The sequence below is a fragment of the Canis lupus genome, chromosome 12 (genome assembly GCF_011100685.1).
Source record: "Canis lupus familiaris isolate Mischka breed German Shepherd chromosome 12, alternate assembly UU_Cfam_GSD_1.0, whole genome shotgun sequence".
NCBI lineage: Eukaryota > Metazoa > Chordata > Mammalia > Carnivora > Canidae > Canis > Canis lupus.
In genome coordinates this window covers 68,241,169-68,263,597 of record NC_049233.1, presented here as the reverse complement: position 1 = coordinate 68,263,597, position 22,429 = coordinate 68,241,169, and the positions used below count along the sequence as shown (strand labels likewise).

The 22,429-nt window shown below is 34.9% G+C and overlaps 1 protein-coding gene across 5 annotated transcripts in view; it reads left to right on the top strand.

Annotated features, from left to right (window-relative positions):
- The window catches only part of REV3L (REV3 like, DNA directed polymerase zeta catalytic subunit), a 177,120-nt gene that overhangs the window by 95,631 nt on the left and 59,060 nt on the right, over window positions 1-22,429 (top strand). For all 5 annotated transcript variants that reach the window (XR_005368156.1, XR_005368157.1, XM_038554964.1 and 2 more), the window contains exons 13-18: window positions 73-4,240; window positions 7,412-8,337; window positions 10,367-10,446; window positions 11,747-11,872; window positions 16,571-16,763; window positions 18,507-18,618. Coding sequence is in view for 3 of the 5 variants with exons in the window: in XM_038554964.1 (XP_038410892.1) it covers window positions 73-4,240; window positions 7,412-8,337; window positions 10,367-10,446; window positions 11,747-11,872; window positions 16,571-16,763; window positions 18,507-18,618 (5,605 nt within the window). In the remaining 2 variants the exon portion in view is untranslated. The remainder of the gene's footprint in view (window positions 1-72; window positions 4,241-7,411; window positions 8,338-10,366; window positions 10,447-11,746; window positions 11,873-16,570; window positions 16,764-18,506; window positions 18,619-22,429) is intronic.

The window sequence follows — 22,429 nt, the reverse complement described above, 5'->3', positions numbered from 1 at the left end:
CATGTGATAGTTGGGAAAATATTTTAAAAATTAAAAGTACATAAGTGAAATAAATTCTTTTCCCCATTTCAGACAATCCATTGAACAACGAAAATTCTAGGACCCACTCTTCTGTGATTGCAACGAGCAAGCTATCAGTAAAACCTTCCATCTTTCACAAAGATGCTGCTACATTAGAACCCCCATCTTCTGCTAAGATTACCTTTCAGTGTAAACACACAAGTGCCCTTTCTTCCCATGTTTTGAACAAGGAAGATTTAATTGAAGACCTTCCACAGCCAAACAACATAGAAAAATGTATAGATCATTCAGTTGCTTCTTTTACGAATGAAAGCACTTACTCTATGAAATACCCTGGATCTTTGAGCAGTTCTGTCCATTCAGAAAACTCTCATAAAGAAAGTAGTAAGAAAGATATCCTCCCAGTATCTTCCTGTGAAAGTAGTATTTTTGATTACGAAGAAGATATTCCATCTGTTCCAAGACAAGTACCAAGTAGAAAGTATACGAATATTAGAAAAATTGATAAGGATACCCCTTTTATACACATGAACCGTCATAGTAGTGAAAATACATTGGGCAAAAATTCTTTCAACTTTTCTGACCTAAGTCATCCAAAAAATAAATTACCCTCTGAAGGAAATGAAAAAGGAAACAGCACAGCTCTGAATAGTTTATTCCCTTCATCATTAACTGAAAATTGTGAATTGCTATCATGCTCAGGAGAGAATAGAACTATGGTACATTCTCTTGATAGCATTGCTGATGAAAGTGGGCTAAATAAACTTAAAATTAGATATGAAGAGTTTCAGGAACATAAAACAGAAAAGCCAAGCCTCAGCCAGCAAGCAGCACATTATATGTTTTTTCCCAGTGTTGTTCTATCTAACTGTCTGAGTAGACCACAGAAACTCTCTCCTGTCACATACAAACTACAACCCAGCAGTAAACAGTCCCGGTTAAAAATTAATAAAAAGAAGCTTATAGGTCATCAAGAGACTTCTACCAAAACTAGTGAGACTGTATCCACAAAAGATAATTGTATACAAAATAATCCTTGTAATAGTAATCCTGAGAAGGATAATGTATTGGCCAGTGATTTAATTAAAGTCACCCGCGGAGCTTTTGAAAATAAAACACCCATAGACAGTTTTATAGACTGTCACTTTGGAGATGGAACCTTAGAAACTGAGCAGTCCTTTGGATTGTATGGAAATAAATATACACTTAGAGCCAAACGCAAGGTAAATTATGAGACTGAAGATAGTGAATCAAGTTTTGTAACACACAACTCAAAAATTAGCCTACCTCATTCCATGGAAATTGGTGAAAGTTTAGATGGAACTCTCAAATCTCGAAAACGAAGAAAAATGTCTAAAAAGCTACCCCCTGTCATCATAAAGTATATTATTATTAACAGATTTAGAGGGAGAAAAAATATGCTTGTGAAGCTAGGAAAAATAGACTCTAAAGAAAAACAAGTTATATTGACAGAGGAAAAAATGGAACTGTATAAGAAGCTTGCACCTTTGAAGGATTTTTGGCCAAAAGTTCCTGACTCTCCTGCAACCAAATATCCCATTTATCCACTAACACCAAAGAAAAGTCACAGAAGAAAATCAAAACATAAGTCTGCTAAGAAAAAAACTGGTAAGCAACAAAGGACAAATAGTGAAAATATTAAAAGAACTTTGTCTTTTAGGCGAAAACGATCACATGCTATCCTGTCTCCTCCCTCACCATCTTACAACGCTGAAACCGAAGACTGTGACTTGAATTATAGTGATGTTATGTCTAAACTAGGTTTTCTTTCTGAAAGAAGCACAAGTCCCATAAATTCTTCTCCCCCTCGCTGCTGGTCTCCCACAGATCCAAGAGCTGAAGAAATGATGGCTGCTGTAGATAAAGAAACAATGCTTTTTAAGGGTCCTAATGCATGTATTAACAAGACTGCTAATTCTCGTGTGGAAAAAAATAGTCGAGCAAGAGCGCAGGTTAAGAAATCGAAAACTAAACTTGTTAATCCCTCTGTAGTTACTAAGAAAAGGAACAAACGAAATCAGACAAATAAAGTAGGAGATGATGGAAAAAAGAAACCGAGAGCAAAACAGAAACAAAAAACAAATGAGAAAGGTATGTCAAGAAAGCATATAACAATTAAAGATGAAAAAATAAAATCTCAGCCTGGTGCTGAAGTTAAGTTTGTGCTGAAACATCAGAATGTGTCTGAGACCTCAAATAGTTCTGGAGGCTCTCAACTACTTTTCAAACAGAAAGATGTGTCACTAATGGGCTCTACTATAGATCATCCCCTTTCTGCTCCCCTGCCCACTGGAATTCATGCACAACAGAATTTGTCTGGCTGCTTTTCTTCTTTTTTAGAAAGCAAGAAGCCTGTAGATTTGCAAACATTCCCCAGCTCACGGGATGATTTGCATTCATCAGTTGTTTGTAGTTCTTTGGGACCTGGAATCTCAAAAATTAATGTTCAGAGGTCTCATAATCAAAGTGCTATGTTTACTCTAAAGGAATCAACCTTGATTCAAAAAAATATATTTGATCTTTCCAACCACTTGTCTCAGGTAGCACAGAATACACAGATATCTTCGGGTATAACATCTCCAAAGACAGAAGAGAATGCAAATACACAAAAAAACTATTTGTCATCTATCGGAAAGTTAAATGAATATCGTAATTCTTTAGAATCAAAGCCAGACCAGGCATATGCCCCTAATTTTTTGCATTGCAAAGACAGTCAGCAGCAGATTGTGTGCGGGTCAGAACAGTCAAAGCACAACGAAACTTGTTCTCCAGGAAATGCAGCTGCAGAGGAAAGCCAAATGCCTAATAATTGCTTTGTAACTTCCTTAAGAAGTCCAATCAAACAAATAGCATGGGAGCAAAAACAAAGGGGCTTTATTTTAGATATGTCAAATTTTAAACCTGAAAGGGTAAAACAGAGGTCGTTGTCAGAAGCAATTTCACAAACCAAAGCACTTTCTCAGTGTAAAAGTCGAAATGTGTCAACACCTTCAGCATTTGGTGAAGGCCAGTCTGGACTGGCAGTTCTAAAAGAATTGTTACAGAAAAGACAGCAGAAAGCACAAAATGCAAATATTATGCAAGACCCATTATCTAATAAACATCAACCAAACAAAAATATTTCTGGTTCCCTCGAGCAAAACAAAACAGTTAAAAGAACACGATCAGTAACATCTTCAAGAAAACCTCGAACTCCAAGAAGTACGAAACCTAAAGAAAAAATTCCCAAACTTATTAAAGTAGACTCTCTAAATTTACAAAACTCTGTCCAGTTGGATAATTCTCTATCAGATGATAGTCCCATCTTTTTTTCAGATCCAGGTTTTGAGAGTTGTTATTCACTTGAAGATAGCTTGTCTCCTGAACATAATTATAATTTTGATATTAATACAATAGGTCAAACTGGATTTTGTAGTTTTTATTCTGGAAGTCAGTTTGTCCCAGCTGATCAGAATTTGCCTCAGAAGTTCCTAAGTGATGCAGTTCAGGATCTTTTCCCAGGACAAGCTATAGAAAAAAATGAGTTTTTAAGTCATGATAACCAGAAGTGTGATGAAGACAAACATCATGCCTCCGACTCAACCTCGTGGATTAGATCTAGTACTTTAAGTCCTGAACTATTTGAGAAATCATCCATAGATAACAATGAGAATCATCGCCATAACCAGTGGAAAAGTAGCTTTCATCCTCTAACAACTCGCTCTAATTCAATAATGGATTCTTTCTGTGTCCAGCAGGCAGAGGATTGTCTAAATGAAAAGTCCAGATTGAATAGGAGTTCAGTAAGCAAAGAAGTGTTTCTTAGCCTCTCACAGCCAGGTACTTCAGACTGGATTCAAGGTCATACCAGAAAAGAGATGCAACAGTCTCTTGACTCAGTCAATACCTCTTTTACTACAATACTATCGTCCCCTGATGGTGAACTTGTGGATGCAGCCTCTGAAGATTTAGAATTGTATGTGTCCAGAAACAATGATATGTTAACACCAACTCCTGATAGCTCCCCAAGGTCTACCAGCTCTCCCTCACAATCTAAAAACGGCAGTTTCACCCCTCGAACTGCTCACATTCTGAAACCACTTATGTCCCCACCAAGTAGGGAAGAAATTATGGCAACTTTGTTGGATCATGACCTCTCAGAAACTATTTACCAGGAACCATTTTGCAGTAATCCTTCAGATGTACCAGAAAAGCCCAGGTAATCAGAATTATTTTTTCCTTTGAGTCACTCTGAATAACTATAATGAATGTAACACTGGTACCCAACTGCTAGTTTTCTGGCTGTAATAGACTGTATTTATAGGTAAATTGTTGTAAAAGCTGTTCATAATTACGGACTTTTGGGAAAATTCACAAACTAGCTGGATGGTGAGAACTTTAAGTTGATGAGTGTTGGTCTTAGTCTACTCTTAACACTGTGTCAGCATTAAGGATGAGAGATGCAGGTGCTCACTGTGACATGATGCCAGATTAAGAAGGATGTCCTAATACTTGAAAAGTACATTTATTGTTTTTAAAATGATATTTGTTTCTAAAATTGTAAACTTTTACGGTTTTCAAAAGAACTTGATTTTTTAAACATGTTTGAAAATGAGCATACATGTTTTAAGTACTTCTATGCTATATCTCTAAATGAAGATTATTTTAAATTTGTATTAGAATACATCACTTTCTATTCATGTTGCCACATCTTCAATCATATTGTTACTATTATTTTGTAGAATTATTAGGGATGCAAGATGGACTTCACTTCCCCTTATCTCTCCTTTTTTTTTTTTTTAAAGAATCTTTTCAGAGAGGCAACAGACAGATGCATACACACACACACGCACACACAGCCAATAGCAAAATGCAAAGGCATCAGTTCTGGTTTATTTATAAACCAGTAGTTAAGTAGGTGTTCTGTACCTCTTGCATCACCAAGGTAAAACGTAACTGATAGGAACTAAGTTAGGGAACATGACTTAATCCAGGTCGTTTAAGTGATGATTTTTGTTCCTGCCCCCCTGTGTCTGTGATCTCATTTACCTAACCAGTTGCAAGGATAGGGCAATTCATTTCAGCCATCCAGTCAGAAGCAGAGGAGGCCGACTTAACTTAGTCTAAATGATGGAAGAGATACGAAGAGACAGCTAAAGCAAGAAACCATACGATGTGTGTACACTACCCTTCAGCAGCACCATGTTCCTGATCCTAGTAAAAAAGACACAGTGAATGCCAGGTTTTTACCCAGCAGATCAGCAGTAATTCTTGTAGGAGTCTGCTTAAGAAGGGGTTGAGAAAAAGTGATCAGGAAATATAGGGTAGAAGTTTCCTCCTCTAAAAACTTGAAGACAATTTCCTCCCTGCCCTTCCTAATACACAGTTTTACAGTTTTGTTTTATTTTGTTTAGTACCTATATGTGATCTTTTAACACAAATTGGACTCTTTCTCTTTATTTAACTCCAGGTTGTATGAATGTCTATTCCTTAGACATTAATTTCCATTATTTGGGGGGTTTTGGCTTTATCAGTAGTGCTTATGGTATATTTTTTAATTGAACTATTTTTTCTGCCTTGGCCTTACACATCTAATTTTTAATTCTCTGTTAACTTGCCATGTGTTAGTCATTAACTGTGTTGCTGTTAGTTATTGTCCAACTTTGAGACTGTTCCTGCAGCTGAAATAAAAGGATGATAGTCATTATTTTTGAAAAACAGTTTTTCATACAAGACTATTTAATCAGTACAGTAAATTTAGGAGCTATAAAAGAATAAAAATCATGCCATTTCTCTACTTAACAACAACTGCTCTTAATATTTTAATGTGTTTTTTAATTTTTTTAAGTGTATAGTTTTTATTTTGTGATCTTACTACAGTAATAGTATTTTATGTAGATTTTTTCACTTATTATGTATGAGTTTAATGAATGAGTTTAATGAATGAATAACTAAATGTATGAGTTTCTTGAAACATTTTAATGACTACATAACAATCATATGTATATATTATTGGACAAAGTTTGTTCCCTATTCTGCCACGATAGATAATTATGTGATTATTGTTTTCTTTATGAAACATTTCTTGTATTTTGGCATTTTTCCATATAGCCTTAGGAGTAGGATTACTAAAAAATTTAAGGCACTTGATATATATTATGATATGAGTTATAGCAATTACCACGCTGCTGACAAAATTTGAGAGAGCTAAATTTACCACACCTCACCAATCTTTGTTATTTTTTACTTCATTATGATCTCTGTATAATTGATATTAGAGTTGGCTGTGTCCCATAACATGTACTCATTTTCTTTAGTAACGATAATTCTGCTTCTAATTTTTCATATAGGTGGAAGGTAGGTGCAGGAAAGGTGCTAGATTTTACTTACGGAGTTAGCTAATAAAGACCAAAGTCTTGCCACGTAAAGGGGAAAAGGAACTGTGGCAACCCTTCATTCAGCTCCAAATCAGAAAACGTGAATCTAGTTCATTGAGTTTTATGTACAGAATGACGAGGATGTTTGGAAAAAACATGCCCTAGGAGAAGTAATTGAAAAAAACTAAGAACTCATCTTTATATCCATGAAAGAGGTACCATAAGGAAAAAGAAGTAGACTTCTCTTGCTACAGGAGACAGAAATCGTGCCAGTGGATATATGTTAGAGAAAGAGGTTTAGTTTGATACTTAATAACTATTGAAAACTAAACCAGGCTACCTTTTAATAGTGGTTCCCCAGGTACACATACATTATCAACATTTATGCTATGTATTTCATGGGCTCTCCCAACTTAAAGTTCTTATGTTAGTGTTAAACCTTACCACGTAAAGGGGAGAAAGAATTAAGGTAATTTATCTTAATTGTGTGTGATTTTTTTTTTTTAATGTTTGAGGGGAGAAGGGGGAGTACAAAGATATTTTTGAACTGACTGATTTTTATTAGACTCCTGTAGCTATAGAGAATGTTTAGAGAGGCTATAGATAAAATAAATGCAGGGATGTAATTTCTAATGATAAATTTTTCCATTGTTTTTATTCATATGTGGTGACGGTGGAAAGTTGAGTAGAGGAAAAGAATGTGATCAGTTTGTGCCATCTTGAAGAAGAGAAGGCCTCATGGGGAATTTAAAACAAAAAATACCTTTTCCCTGGTATTGATGATTCCCTCTAAAGGAAATTAATCAGTAGCATATAGCTGTGACAAAAAACATATTAAGACTAAAGAGAGTTTACCTGCATAAAACACATAGGGAAAGGGAATAGAGAGGGAAGAAATGGGCATTTTTAAGAATCCAAAAGCGACTTTAAGAAAATCTCTGGGATAGGGAGCTAAATATTTTGGTAATTGTTCTTTGAGACAAAACAGTTGTTCTAAAATATGTTGTTTATAGGGAGATCGGTGGACGGCTTCTCATGGTAGAGACTCGACTTCCAAATGATCTGGCTGAGTTTGAGGGAGACTTTTCCTTGGAAGGACTTCGTCTGTGGAAAACAGCATTCTCAGCAATGACTCAGAATCCAAGACCAGGGTCACCCCTTCGCAATGGCCAGGCAGTGGTCAATAAAGGGTCAAGTAATAGCTCTAAAATGGCTGAAGATAAAAAAATTGTGATTATGCCTTGCAAATGTGCCCCAAGTCGACAACTGGTTCAAGCATGGCTTCAAGCCAAAGAAGAATACGAACGTTCCAAGAAACTGTCTAAAAATGAGCCAACTGGAGTTGTAAAATCTGCTGAGAACTTCAGCTCTTCAGTTAACCCAGATGACAAACCTGTAGTGCCTCCAAAAATGAGTACAACTCCACATATACTCCCCACTACAGCACATACCAAGGAAGATGTTGATAACTCTCAGTTTGCTTTACAAGCCGTAACCACAGGATGTAGTCAAACTGTAAGTGAAAGTCAGACACTGCCACCAGTTGCTTCTGCAGATGATCCTGAAAAAGGTGAAGATGATGATGATGATGATAATGACGACTATTATGTTAGTTATAGCTCCCCTGATTCTCCAGTAATTCCACCTTGGCAACAAGCAACATCCCCAGATTCCAAAATATTAAATGGAGATGAGAGACCCATATCACCAGTAAAGGAACTGCATTCCCTGAATATTGAGAACTTCTTAAAACCAGTAAAAGATGGTATACAGAAAAGTCCAAGCAGTGAGCCACTAGAGCCTCTAGTGATATCTCCAATTAATGTTAGGGCAAGAACTGGAATATGTGAATCACTTTGCCTTCATAGTACACCAATTGTCCAGAGGAAATTTCTGGAAAGGCTTCCTGAAGCAAGTAGCCTGAGCCCTTTATCAACAGGTGAGTTTACAAATAATAGGAAAGCTTCAAAATTCTTTTTCAAAGATTAGAAATGAAAACATTAGACCATGTAATGAAAATCAGAGTTTTTTTTAAATGAAATTTTAACTCCACTAATGAGAAGTTGTTATTATTTGGTCATATCTTGTAAAGTCATCAGTTATCACATGGAAACTTTTTAAATCTTTCTGCTTTGAAATCTATTTATCTATGCTTCCCTCCTATCTTCTTGCCTTCTGGGTAAAAAAAAAAAAAACTCTCAGAAACCTTACTTTTTCTCAACTTGAATTTTCCAACTTGCTTTAATACATACCCAAGTCTCTCCCACCCTTTAAGATATAAAGAAAACCAAAACCTGCTTTGACCTTATATCTGCAGCTTCTGCTCTTTATCTTCCTCTTCAAAGCCAGATACCTTAAAGATTTCTGTAATTTGACAACTCCATTTCTTTACCTCCTACTTATTTCTCAGCCCACTCAGCACTGGATTCTGCCACGATCATTCCACTAGTATGGCTCTTGTAAAAATTTTCAGTAAGTTTCATGTAACTAAAGCCAGTGTATATTTGTTGGTGTTCCCATCACATGCCCTCTTTAAACAGCCATTTCTGTCAACCATACCTTTCTTCTTGGAGCTTCTCCCCTTGGCTTTTCTCTTACTCCTGGATTTCTGCTTGCTTGCTTTCCTTTGAAGCCTTATTCTCTCCATAAATGAATGAATTCCTGTCCACAGGATTACTACAGATAACTCACAAATTTAAATTTCTAGCTCAGAAGAACCTCTAATCTAGCTGTCTATTTGGCATTTCTACTTGAATGCTCAAAGGCACCACAAGGTCAATATTTTCTTCTTTCTTTTTTTCCCCCCCCTTGGGTGGGCAGGGGAGGAAAAGAGAGAATCCGGAATCTGAAACAGGCTCCACACCCAGTAAGGAGCCCAGTGGCAGGGCTCAATCCTAAGACCCTGAGATCATAACCTGAGCCGAAATCAAATCAGATGTCAACTGACTGAGCCATTCAATCCCATAAATGTGGATTATGAGGATACAAATACATTAACTGATTACTGGCAAAATCAGAACAATCCAATGACGGCAGAGCTTAATATTTTTAAAACTCCATTCACAATCTCACAGCTGTACACCTGCCACCAGTCACCCACTGTACTCATATACACACAAACATACATGCCCACACATAGAAACCCATGTGTTCTCTTTTGGTTTTCCTTACTTCAGTGAATAGTACCACCATCTCTCTGTTGCTGAGTTACACAAGTCAGAAATTTGGGATTAATTTGTAACACCCACCTGATTCCCTCACCACCCACCCATCCTGTGGTTCCCAGTCCATTACCAACCAAGTCCTGTCACTTTTGTTTCCTAAATTACCCAAATCTACTATTTTCTCTACCTCTGCCACCACAACCTTAGGCCAAGCTATCATCATTTCTCACCTGGACTTCTATCCTAGCCTTCTGACTAGGAAGCAGTTTTCACTTTTGCTTGGTCATCACAGAAAATCTTTACTCTGTTCCTAGTAAATTACTACTCTTTCTTCTGATTTTTAGCACAAAAAAGCCTTCCTAATCTCCCTGACTAGTAAAAACTCCTAATTATATTCCCCTTTGTTGTACTTATCTCAGTTATAATTTTATTTTTCCTGTATGCATTTGATGAATATCTGATTCTCACTCTAGACCCTATAAGGGAAAAGACTGTATTTTTCCCTCATCATAAATACTTGATAAATAAGTAAATAAATGAGTTAAACGATTGCCTAGGATATAACTGAGGCATAAAACTCAATAATTAAAATAGAAATGTTTTATTTAAAAATGTTAAAGTTATTTTGGTGGGGATCAGAGATTTGAATTAGTTTTATTTTTAAATTATGAAGTTTTTTGGGGGGAACTAATAGGATAGTACTCACAAATGGTACTCAAGAGTTTGGAATGATAAAAATTAAAAAGCAAATTAAAAAGCAGACAATTTTGATGAATGTGTTAAATATGACCTTTCTTTCTACAGAACCAAAAACCCAGAAATTGAGTCATAAGAAAGGAAGTAATACTGACACTTTTAGAAGAATACTCTTAACACAAGCAAAGGTAACTAAGCTAAACATATTTAATGTTCAATGGAAGATCCATTCTTATCTTAGATTTCAGTTAGATAATTGATAACATTGTATCTCAGTTTTTAAAAATTTTATTATATTTTTGCATCATTTTATTTACATATCTTTGAGACAACAAGAAATTGCCTAATTTTTTTTAGTTTTTTTTGTTGTTGGGATCTAAAAGATTCTTATATGTAAATACAAATATTACAGAGAAAGTGAATATGATAGCCAAAATGTGGATTATGAGGATACAAATACATTAACTGATTACTGGCAAAATCAGAACAATCCAATGACAGCAGAGCTCAAGTAAGTGATTTTTGATCCCACCAAAAATATATCCTTTTTCTTGGTTTATTACTTTTTTTCTCAGATATAACATTGATTTTTTTCAGTTCATTTTACTAAGTAGCAAAGGAAAACAACACTATTTACTACTGAAACTGAAAAATCATATATATCTTTATTCAAATACTAAAAATATGGTAATACTTAGAAATATATGATTATGTAAAAAGAAGTATACGTTAGACATGTATCCTTAAAAATAGATGACAGAAATCACTTCCATATTGGCTATGTCTCATTAATTTTAACCACATAAAATATGTTTCAATATTTCTATTTTAACACTAAATAATTTTTTAAAACTTTCATTTTAAAATCAGTGTTGTTGAATTACAAGCTATTTATATTAAAAAATAAGTACAAGTGTGTTGTGAACATAAATCAACACTTGGGGGAAATGGTTAATGGATTTGGAAATAAGAAAAAATATATTCTATTTTTTCTAAGCCCTTCAAGATTAATGTTTTCTTTCAGACACATGTTGAGTTAAGGTAAAATACAAACCCGCAATTTCAAATCTTTTATAAACTTTAACAAACTGGTTCCAAATATATTGTCTGCTTTTTTGCCATGCTTCCAAGAAAGGTCAGGATAAATGTTCATGTGGTGTGAATGTCAACTCTCTAACAAGACTTATTTTCATTATTTGGGGTTTATAAACTGGAAGATCAATATACGGTTTGCTTACAGGTTATATCAGATATTTTTACATATACCCAGTTCTGATATCTTGAATTACTGGCATGAAAAGAACGTTCTTAAAATATTTAGTTTCTTCTTGGACCCGAAAAGATGGTATTAGTTTATCATGTATTACTTAAACACAAAAAGCAGATTATCTAAGTAGGAATAAGTGATCAAAAGAAAGAAAATGATTGCTCATTTATCTTTTTCTGGCTATGTGTTGTTGTTTTTTTTTTGTTTTTTTTTTTTAATAGAATCAATTTGCAGCAGTAAATACCCCAAAGAAAGAAACTTCTCAGATTGATGGACCATCTTTAAACAATACTTATGGTTTCAAAGTCAGCGTACAAAACTTACAGGAGGCAAAAGCTTTACATGAGGTAAAACTGCAACAGTAAGGACACATAACCCTACTTAACTCTCATGTCTTATTCTATGGAACAGGTATGAAAATTTACTGAGGGAGGAATACATTGAATTCTGTACCTGTCAATCTTCATTTTGTTAATATTTTATTTATCTCTATAAAATAAAGAAACTTTAAAGCAGCCATCAGTTATTAAGACTGCTTTGTGATTTCACAATTTTCACAAATCTTGTAGCTGAAATTTGGTTTATAGAAGCTAAAATTAGAAAAGTTTTTATAACTACTCTGTGTTATTCTGAGATTATTATATTCAGATGTTATATAATATCCTAAATGAGATATTTACTTGTATTTTCTCTTTGGTTGGTTCACTGCATCAGTGTTTGCTAATTCATTTGCTATGATTCATTGTTCACATAATCTCCATATAACCCAGTTACCTTCACAGCACAGACCATATGCCAAAGAGTAGGAAGTAGTCGTCTTGTAAAAATGCACATCAGTCATAGGGTAGACTAGAGAATATGTGTGAAAGGGTCACTGAAAATTTATCTGTATTAAAGAAAACACACCTCAGAGCATATATTTGACAGGCAGTAAGGTAGAAATTGAGTATATTTTCATTGTTTATATCTATGCAGTCAATATGTTCATTGTTTATACCCCTGCTGACTACCACTAATGATGTTGCTACTGAGATTTTTTTTTTTTTTTGGCTATTGAGAATTTAAAATTTGCCTTATCCATCTTAGAAGTGGATTCTAAATTTTACTTAATTTTGAATAATTTAGATTTAAAAATTGACACTTCTTTATTAGAAAATTTTTCAGTACGTTTGGAACAACTTACATATTTAAAACTACTTTTTCAATTATAAAGTTTGTATCTAAATAGAGACCAGGTATTTTCATATAAAAATTTAGCATTGACCCAGAAATGTACTATAAATGTAAAAAATGCACACTGATTTTGAAGACTTAATAGGAACAAAGAATGTAAAATATTCTATTAGTAATTTTTTACATTGATTACATGTTGAAAGGGTAACATTTTAGATGTATTAAATGAAACTCTTTTTAAATTAACCTATTTAATTTTTTTTTAATGTAACGACTAGAAAATTTAAAATCACAGTGACTTTCATGTTATTTCTGTTGAACATTTGGGTTAGAGCTTTGCCCTTAGAACACAAAAGTTGATTTTTTAATTTTTGTGTTTTTGTTCTCAAGTCATTTCTATCTTAAACTGTTCCAAGGATTGGATGAGCATAGACTAAGAGAAAAATTGAAATATTGTCCTAATTTTTACCCTAAGTTTGAACTAAGATTTGTACTTTATTAGAAGTAGATTGGAACATAATCTAATTCCCTAATTATTCGAACATTTTTTCATTCAACAGCATTTAGTTCCTGCTTTATACCTACATTGCCCTGTACTATCCCCTGAAGCCTAGATAAATTAAGTAATAAACTCAAGAATACATATCTTACGAAGTACACATCCAAAATTAGAAGAAAAAAATCCTGTGATAAATATATTAAAGCAAACTTGGTAGACCTTAGCAAAGACTTATTAAATTTAATTATCCTTTAATTATTTGAAGAACATAATCTTCTCCTTATGCTCTTACTTTATTTCTACATAACCCCTTTGAGGATCATGGGCCCACCTGAAGTTAAAATCACTTGGGAGGACTGGTGGGTTGCTCAGAGATTCTTCCCTATGCAGACCTTCATCTCAAGGCATACTCCAGTCACCTGGTGGTCACATAGGGAATGAGCCAAAAATGTCTGCACTATGTATGCTGTTCCTTTTTCTAGGAAATTGTGTTCATAGCATTTTTTCTTCTGTGTCCTGTTATGTTGCGCTAATTTCCCTCTCTTCTGCGTATAAATGCTCAGAGCAGAAGAGAAGGGTTATAATCTTCATCCCCCTTTGTCACCTACCTCTTTCTTAGTCACTCTCAGTGAATCTCTTCCCCATCTCTTCATTTCATGTTTGCTTTAAAAAAAAAAAAAAATGCCCCTAAGATCAGTAATGCATTTTATATCAAGGAATAGAAAGGTAAAATTTGAATGCTCAGTTTGACCTACTAAATAAATAAATCAACCTCCACAAATCTTTTGACCTGAAATTGTCTTCAGTCTTCTTCATAGTCTTTTCACATATTCATCCTTTTCTAACTAAACTGTTTTTGGATTTTGTTTTGTGTTTAGGAAGAGGTTTTCCTTTTTTTTTATTTACCAAATCAACATGTGATTATTGTTTAAAAAAAAAAAATTAAACCTGCGGCCCCTGAGTGGCTCAGTCAGTTAAGTGGCTGCCTTTGGCTCAGGTCATGATCCCAGAGTCCTGGGATTGAGCCCACATCAGGCTCCCTGCTCATTTTGCAGCCTGCTTCTCCCTCTCCACAACTTGTGCTTTCTCGTGCTCTCAAATAAAAATCTTAAAAAAAAACAAAAACATGAAGAGCATACATTTAAAAGTAGAAGTTCTTGGGCACCCCGGGTGGCTCAGCGGTTTAGTGCCACCTTCAGCCCAGGGCATGATCCTGGAGACCTGGGATCGAGTCCCACGTCAGGCTCCCTGCATGGAACCTGCTTCTCTCTCTGCCTGTGTCTCTGCCCCTCCCCTCCCTCTCTCTGCCTCTCATGAATAAATAAATCTTGAAAAAAAAAAGTTCTTCCCATCAGCTCCCCATTTTATTTGGTTTGATTTTTTTTTTAAGATTTTATTTATTTATTCATGAGAGACACAGCAAGAGAGAGGCAGAGACACAGGCAGAGGGAGAAGCAGGCTCCACGCAGGGAGTTCTATATGGGACTCCACGATCAGGCCCTGGGCTGAAGGCGGCACTAAACCGCTGAGCCACTGGGCTGCCCCTGATTTCTTTTTTTAATACGTAGAAATAGCAGTATATATTTAAGGAAAGTGGTAAATTTGTGGATATTTGTTTTATTCCTATTATTTATATATGAATAATTAATGTTCTTTACATTTTAAAAAGTACTTAATTATAAATTTACTAATGAATGCATGCATTATTACACATATATGGAAAAGAATTCAGGACAAAAAGATTTACAGTAAAAATTAAGCTTCCCTGCCACCTCGGACTAAGCAGTCTCCTTCCCCAAAGGCAGTATAGCAGTTCTTTGTTTTTATGTCTCTTTGCAGAAATTTTCTATGCATGTGCTTTAACACTTTTTGTATATATAAACACATACCACTCGTTCCATTTTTCAGTGTATGATGGTGATCTTTCCATATTATGACATTTAGATCTTGTTCATTCTTTTGAAAATTTTGAAGGTTATAAAGAGTATTCCATTGAATGTAGCCTTTATGAGATGTCATATAATTTATGTAACCAGTCCCCAACAGATAGACATTTATGTTTTTAGTCTTTTATGAATTAAAAAGACTAGAAATATAATTTTTAATGAACATCTTCATACTAAATATTGGCTACATGTGAATAAATCTGCAGGATATATTCTCAGGAGTAGAATTGCTAGATCAAAGGATATGTCCATTTTTAATTTTGATAGATATTTTTAAATTGTCCTCCAAAGAGGTTTTCTAAATTCTACTTCCATCACTAGTGAGAGCCTTGTATTTACATTTCTTCATGCAAAATAAATACAGAATACAGTCCTTCATTAAATTTATATGATTTCAGTAATTACCAGTACTGTAACAGTAGTCTCCTGTTTTCCATTGCCAGGTATATGTACATTACCAGTACAGTCAGTGATGGCTGTAATGTAATCATGAATCCAATCTATGTCTTATTTTTTTTACCCAGAGTTTCTGCTTTTTTCTTGATTTTTTTTAAAAAAAACTAAGGATTACATCTCAGTTTTATTAGCATAGGAAAATAAGTATAAAAAGCAACGTATTTTATTGCATATATGTTAAAAGAGAAAATATACATGGGCAAAAATCTACCTATTGGTAGTTGACGCCATATAATTCTTAAGATATATTTTCAGGAAAAACTATAATTAAAAACTTGCCTAGTGGAACACCTGGGTGGCTCTGCGGTTAAGCGTCTGCCTTCAGCTCAGGGGTGTGATCCTGGAATCCCAGGATCGAGTCCCACATCGGGCTCCCTGCATGGAGCCTGCTTCTCCCTCTGCCTGTGTCTCTGCCTCTCTCTTTCTCTCTCTCTCTCTCTCTCTCTCTCTGTCTCTTTGTGTCTCCCATGAATAAATAAATAAATTAAAAAAAAAAACTTGCCTAGTACATACAGAAGTAAATTTGTAATAGAGAATTAATAAGAGCTTCAAAAGAAAATACATCTCTCTTTTTAAACTGTAAGTGAAACCATGGTTAACCAGGTAGAAAGTAAAAGGTAACAGACTCTGACTTGAATGTCCAACCACCTGGACTAGTCATTCTTTTTCTCAAATGGTTGAGAAAATTGAGAGGTGGCACTGCATGTATTTTAGAGAAACAATTTTAGGTCTATGTTGTCACTGAGAAATTATAGCACAAGCAGTGTTTCTAAAATAAAAACATGAATTGATTTAATCTGATATTGAAAGTAAAAATCTTTAGTTTTTTCTGTGGAGTATTAAATTATGACTCCTTTATGGCCATTTTTTTTCTGTAATTTTACACATAGTTCTTTGGAGTCTTAGGAAACATTTCTTTCAACATGTCTCAAAAAGTTATCTAAAATCATAATTTTTATTTCCTTTTACAGATACAAAATCTTACCCTAATCAGTGTGGAGTTACATGCTCGAACGAGACGAGACTTAGAACCAGATCCTGAATTTGACCCCATCTGTGCTCTGTTTTACTGCATCTCCTCTGACACCCCACTACCAGATACAGACAAAACAGAACTCACGGGTGTAATAGTAATTGATAAAGACAAGACTGTCTCCAGCCAAGGTATTGTTCATTTTTGTTAATTTTATACCTACCCACTCTAGGATGAACCTTTTAATGGGGCAGTTTCTGTGCTGGTGATGTAAACCAAGCAAGTATCAGGAACTCCTTTTTAAAATGTAATAGTAGGAAGTATTGTGTATTGCTTTGTCCTGGATTCATTATTCTCACTTGAATTATTGTTGAAAGTCAGAAGCAATTAATAGATATTAATAAAATTTCCAGTTAACATATCTAATTTGTTCTAAATATTATTTTATAAAATATTGCTAATACTGAATTAAGATGACTATCTCTAGGTTGGGTGGATTATCTTATGTATGCATTGCTGGTATTTTGCTCCTAATATAGAGTTTTACTTTGCTTTTAAGAAGTTACTACTATAAGTTAGTGGAGAATAAGAGACTTTTCAGATATATTTCAATTTTGTTTATATCTCTTCCTAAACATATACATTTTTTTAAATAATAAATTTATTTTTTATTGGTGTTCAATTTGCCAACATACAGAATAACACCCAGTGTTCATCCCGTCAAGTGCCCCCCCTCAGTGCCTGTCACCCATTCACCCCCACCCCTCACCCTCCTCCCCTTCCACCACCCCTAGTTCGTTTCCCAGAGTTAGGAGTCTTTATGTTCTGTCTCCTTTTCTGATATTTCCTACCCATTTCTTCTCCCTTCCCTTCTATTCCCTTTCACTATTATTTATATTCCCCAAATGAATGAGAATATATAATGTTTGTCCTTCTCCGATTGACTCATTTCACTCAGCATAATACCCTCCAGTTCCATCCATATTGAAGCAAATGGTGGGTATTTGTCATTTCTAATGGCTGAGTAATATTCCATTGTATACATAAACCACATCTTCTTTATCGATTCATAAACCGAGGCTCCTTCCTCAGTTTCGATGGACACCGAGGCTCCTTCCACATATACCACATAAAGGCGTTTTATAAACTATGAAGTGTCCTGCAGTTTTGAATAGTAATACATGAATTCAATCAACTGAGGAGGAAGTCTTAGCATGGAACAAAATCATTGAGGAATTTGCAGTTTAATCAGTGGTGTACTTCAGCAGACTTGTACCAGCTCACAAGCCAGTTGTTAAATTTTTTTTTCAGTTGTTAAATTTTTATGAAATTTTTGAACTAGCTCATGTCACATTGGTAGTTTGAAATCTGCCATGGTGGGGAGTCTTTACATAATGGAAATAGGCAAGCACTACAAAGCAGGGTTGTTTTGGGTTTTTTTTAACTTGAGAGGTAGTTGTAAACTTTTTTTTTTAATAAAATGCTTTCTAAGTTCTAAACCAATGTTTCCAAAAAGCTTTGGTGTGCAGTCTGTTTATAAATAATAGGACTATATGGTACATAATCTTTTGTAATACATAATTCCTTAAATCTCAGCCTACCACTGATTAAAATATTCTCTTTTAAGCAAAACTCTTTCCATAGGAAGAGTAAAGACAGAAGCAAGGTAATAAAATTTCTTTTTGGGTGACATGTTATTATTTGAGGAATTTGAGAAATGTAGACTTTTCAGGAAAATAACTGAAAAAATGAAATTTGAATTTTCAGTTGCATATTAAACTAGAAAACCTTTAAGAAAGCTTTCAAGAAATTGAGTTAATTGTGTATTTATTTTGGGGAATACTCTGTTAATTTGAAGTATTTCAGTAACGTAATTTCACCCAAAAGTAAGAGATTTATAATTATATGTAATAAACATTTTGCTTGTTTCTTAGATATCAGGTATCAGACCCCATTGCTGATTAGATCTGGAATTACAGGACTAGAAGTTACCTATGCACCCGATGAGAAGGCACTTTTTCAAGAAATTGCAGATATAATAAAGAGGTATTGTTCTGTATTTTCTGATTTTTCCAGTTTTTGTTCAGAGTCTTTTCTTGCTATTGATTAACATGGGCAAAGGTAGGAAAAAGGAAGAGAATTTCTTCCTATGGCCCTTAAGTAGGGTTATCCTTGGAAAGATTTTGCCCATACATCCCACCACCATTGCATTTCCAGCAGATTAGAGGTGGCAAAAGAATATTCTATTCTCAAGATTGAAGGGTTGATGAAAGAAATACTGGCTTAACCTCTAGCTTTTCCAGTTGGATTTTAGCATGACTTTTCTATGGTGGTGAAATAATTGGGAACTATACTAAATTTAAATTGTATTATTCATTAAGTAGGTATCTACCTTGGGAATGAGCCATCCTTTCACTATCTTTTGTTTTTTCTTAAATGTTTTCTGAGTTATAAACCAAGTTTCCAAAAAGCTTTGGCACGCAATCTGTTCATAAATATAGGACTATGTGATACATAACTCATTTGTAATACATGGATCTTTAAAAATCTCTGTTGATCATTTGATAGTTGGCCTGGATGTTTGATAGTAAAATCTTGTCAAAATTTATGAAAAGGATTTTTTAAAACAAAAGTATTTTAATTTAAAAAATATAGTGAGTAAATCTTGCATTTCCTCAAGATTATAACTTTTGGTAGCTATGGACCCTCTTATTAAATGCTTCACTTTTCTAGAAACTTAAGATTTCTTCCCATTGCTAGGCTTAGGTTTTTAAATACTTAAAGCAGGCTAGAAAATACTCTTTGGGTCTTAATGTATGAATAAAATCCGTCCTTGAGCATGTTGTTACACTCAACCCTTTCTGTTCTGCCTTTTTTTTTTTTTTTAAGATTTTATTTATTCATGAGAGGCAGGCAGAGACCTAGGCAAAGGGAGAAGCAGGCTTCATGCAGGGAGCCCGATGGTGGGACTCGATCCCAGGACTCCGGAATCACAGCCTAAGCCGCAGACGCTCAACCACTGAGCCACCCAGGCATCCCTGTTCTGCTTTCTATAGTTGAACTCTTTCTGTTAAAATTGAAACAATAAAAAAAAATAAAAAAAAAAAATAAATAAAATTGAAACAATATTCTGCATGAAAGATAAAGATGATATTCTACAGACCGAATATCTGAATCCTACTAGATGGGTTAAAATAAACCATTTTGAAATTTAGAATGCCAGAAAATGTTTTAAACAAAATAAGATTAAATGTCAGGGCATCAAAAATAATATACTGCTACCCACTGCTCCAGGGAGGTAAAAAGAGGGAAAGTGTTTTTACTACTTATAGCACTGATGACTAGATGGATTCCTATCCATTTGAGTGTTACCATTGTCATTCCTACCTTTTATCTTCTCACAGAGGTTATCATCAACATATCAGATGCTTCCTAGTGCCCACACTTTTATTTTCGCAATCAACTTAGCAAAAAGAACATGAAGAGTTTCAGTCAATACCATTTTGTGTACCAGCACACCTCCAGTAATGTCTCTGGGCTTTGTTATGCTTGTGTTCTCCTTGTTAAATATATTCCCAACAGGCTTATCTGCCAACATTGAGAATTTTGTCAATCATTTGCAAGTATAGTAAATTTCTTCATGTCCATAACGTGAATTATATTAGTCGTTAGGAAAAATATGGTAAACAAAATAAAAGCAATTTCTGGTTCTTATTCTAAAAGGTCATATTATTATAAAGAGAAGAGTGCTTAAATATCGGCATTTCGATTCTGTATCATCTTTTATATATTATCCTAAATAACCCCTAAAAGATTATTTCATTCTTTCAGCTCATTTGTTGAATACCTACTCAATATAGACTTTTTTTTTTTTTAAGATTTTATTTATTCCTGAGAGAGAGAGAGGGAGGCAGAGATACAGGCAGAAGAAGAAGCAGGCTCCCTGCAGGAGTCTGATTGGGGACTCAATCCCAGGCCCCCCGGATCACACCCTGAGCCAAAGGCAGATGCTTAACCACCAAGCCCCCCAGGTGCCCCACAATACAGGCTTTGTTAAGAGCATAGACTTGGGGATCCCTGGGTGGCTCAGCGGTTTAGTGCCTGCCTTTGGCCCAGGGCGCGATCCTGGAGACCCGGGATCGAATCCCACGTTGGGCTCCCAGCATGGAGCCTGCTTCTCCCTCCTCCTGTGTCTCTGCCTCTCTCTCTCTCTCTCTCTCTCTCTCTCTCTCTCTCTCTCTCTATGTCTATCGTAAATAAATAAATAAATCTTTAAAAAAAAAAAAAGAGCATAGACTAGAGTCACCCAGCTCTGTAATTTTTTTTAAAGAACATGGCTTTTATTATATGTTTCTACATCTATATTTTAAACATGTATGTCTTTTTTTTTTTTAAGATTTTATTTATTTGAGAGAAAGAGAGAGCATACAAGCAGGGAGAGGGGCAGAGGGAGAAGCAGACTCTCCACCAAGCGGGGAGCCTGACTTGGGGCTCAGTCCCAGGACCCTGGGATCACAACCTGAGCCGAAGGCAGATGCTTAAACAACTGAGCCACCCAGGTGCCAGAAAATTTGTATATCTTTATGAATGGAAGATGTTACTTGAAGGACAGGGTGGGTTTTTTTTTTTTTCAAGATTTTTTAATTCCAGTTAGTTAACAGTGTTATATTAAGTGTTATATTAAGTTTCAGGTGTGCAATATAGTAATTCAACACTTCCATATAACATCCAGTGCTCGTCACAGCAGCTACACTCTTTAATCACCTTCATCTATTTTCACCTGTCCTCTCACCCACATCCCTTCTGGTAACCATCAGTTTGTTTCCTATACCTAAGAGCCTGTTTCTTGGTTTGTCTGTCTCTTTTTTTTCCCCTTTGCTCATTGGTTTCTTAAAGTCTGCATATGAGTGAAATCATACGGTATTTGTCTCTGACTTATTTTGCTTAGCATAATACACTCTAGCTCTGCCCATGTCATTCCATCTATATTTTTATCTTGAGCAAGTAACTTATCTCTCTAAGCTTTAGTTTCCTCATTTGTAAAATGCATAATAGATATAAAAGTTAAATGAAGGGTGTGTGGGTGGCTCATTTGGTTAAGTGGCCAACTCTTGATTTCAGCTCAGGTCATATCTCAGGTTTGTGAGATCAAGCCCCTCACTGGGCTCTGCCCTGAGTGTGGAGCCTACTTAAGATCTCTCTCTCCCTCTCCATCTGTCCCTTGCCACACCCCCCAAAAAAAAGAAGAAGAAAAAGAAAGTTAAATGAGATAATGCACGTAAAACTCTTAGCCAGGTCAATACATAAATGTTAACTCTGAGTGTAAGGTATAGTTTTAGGTACTAAATATAAATGCATATTAGAAGCATATCTTCAGAGTTTTATTGTCTTTGTTTTTACACTCTTAATATTTACCTCCTCAGATGGCAAACATAAAAAGTCTTATGAAGTGATATAAAAAAATAAAACCAAATCCATTGTTTTCTGGTCACAATCATTGTTCTGTTTTTCCTTGAACTATTAATAATTTTACATTTTCCCCAGTCTCCCTAACTTAAATATAAGCTTTGATTTCTCCTTTTTTTCTTCCCTCATCCATACATTTTATCCATTTAACCTCAGAATTATGTTTCAAGATCATCCCATCATCCCTTTCCCCCGTTGCCCACCCATTGCCACTACCCTAGTTAGAACCCCTTTATCTCTCTTGTGTACAGAAATAAAAGGTTATTTAAAATCTGTTGTGAAGCAGCTTTTATCTACCTGTGCAAATAAATCATTTTCATATTTCTGCTACTTGCTTTTTCTCCAGTTTTTTCCTTCACCACTAATCCCATCTACCCAACCTTATTCTTTC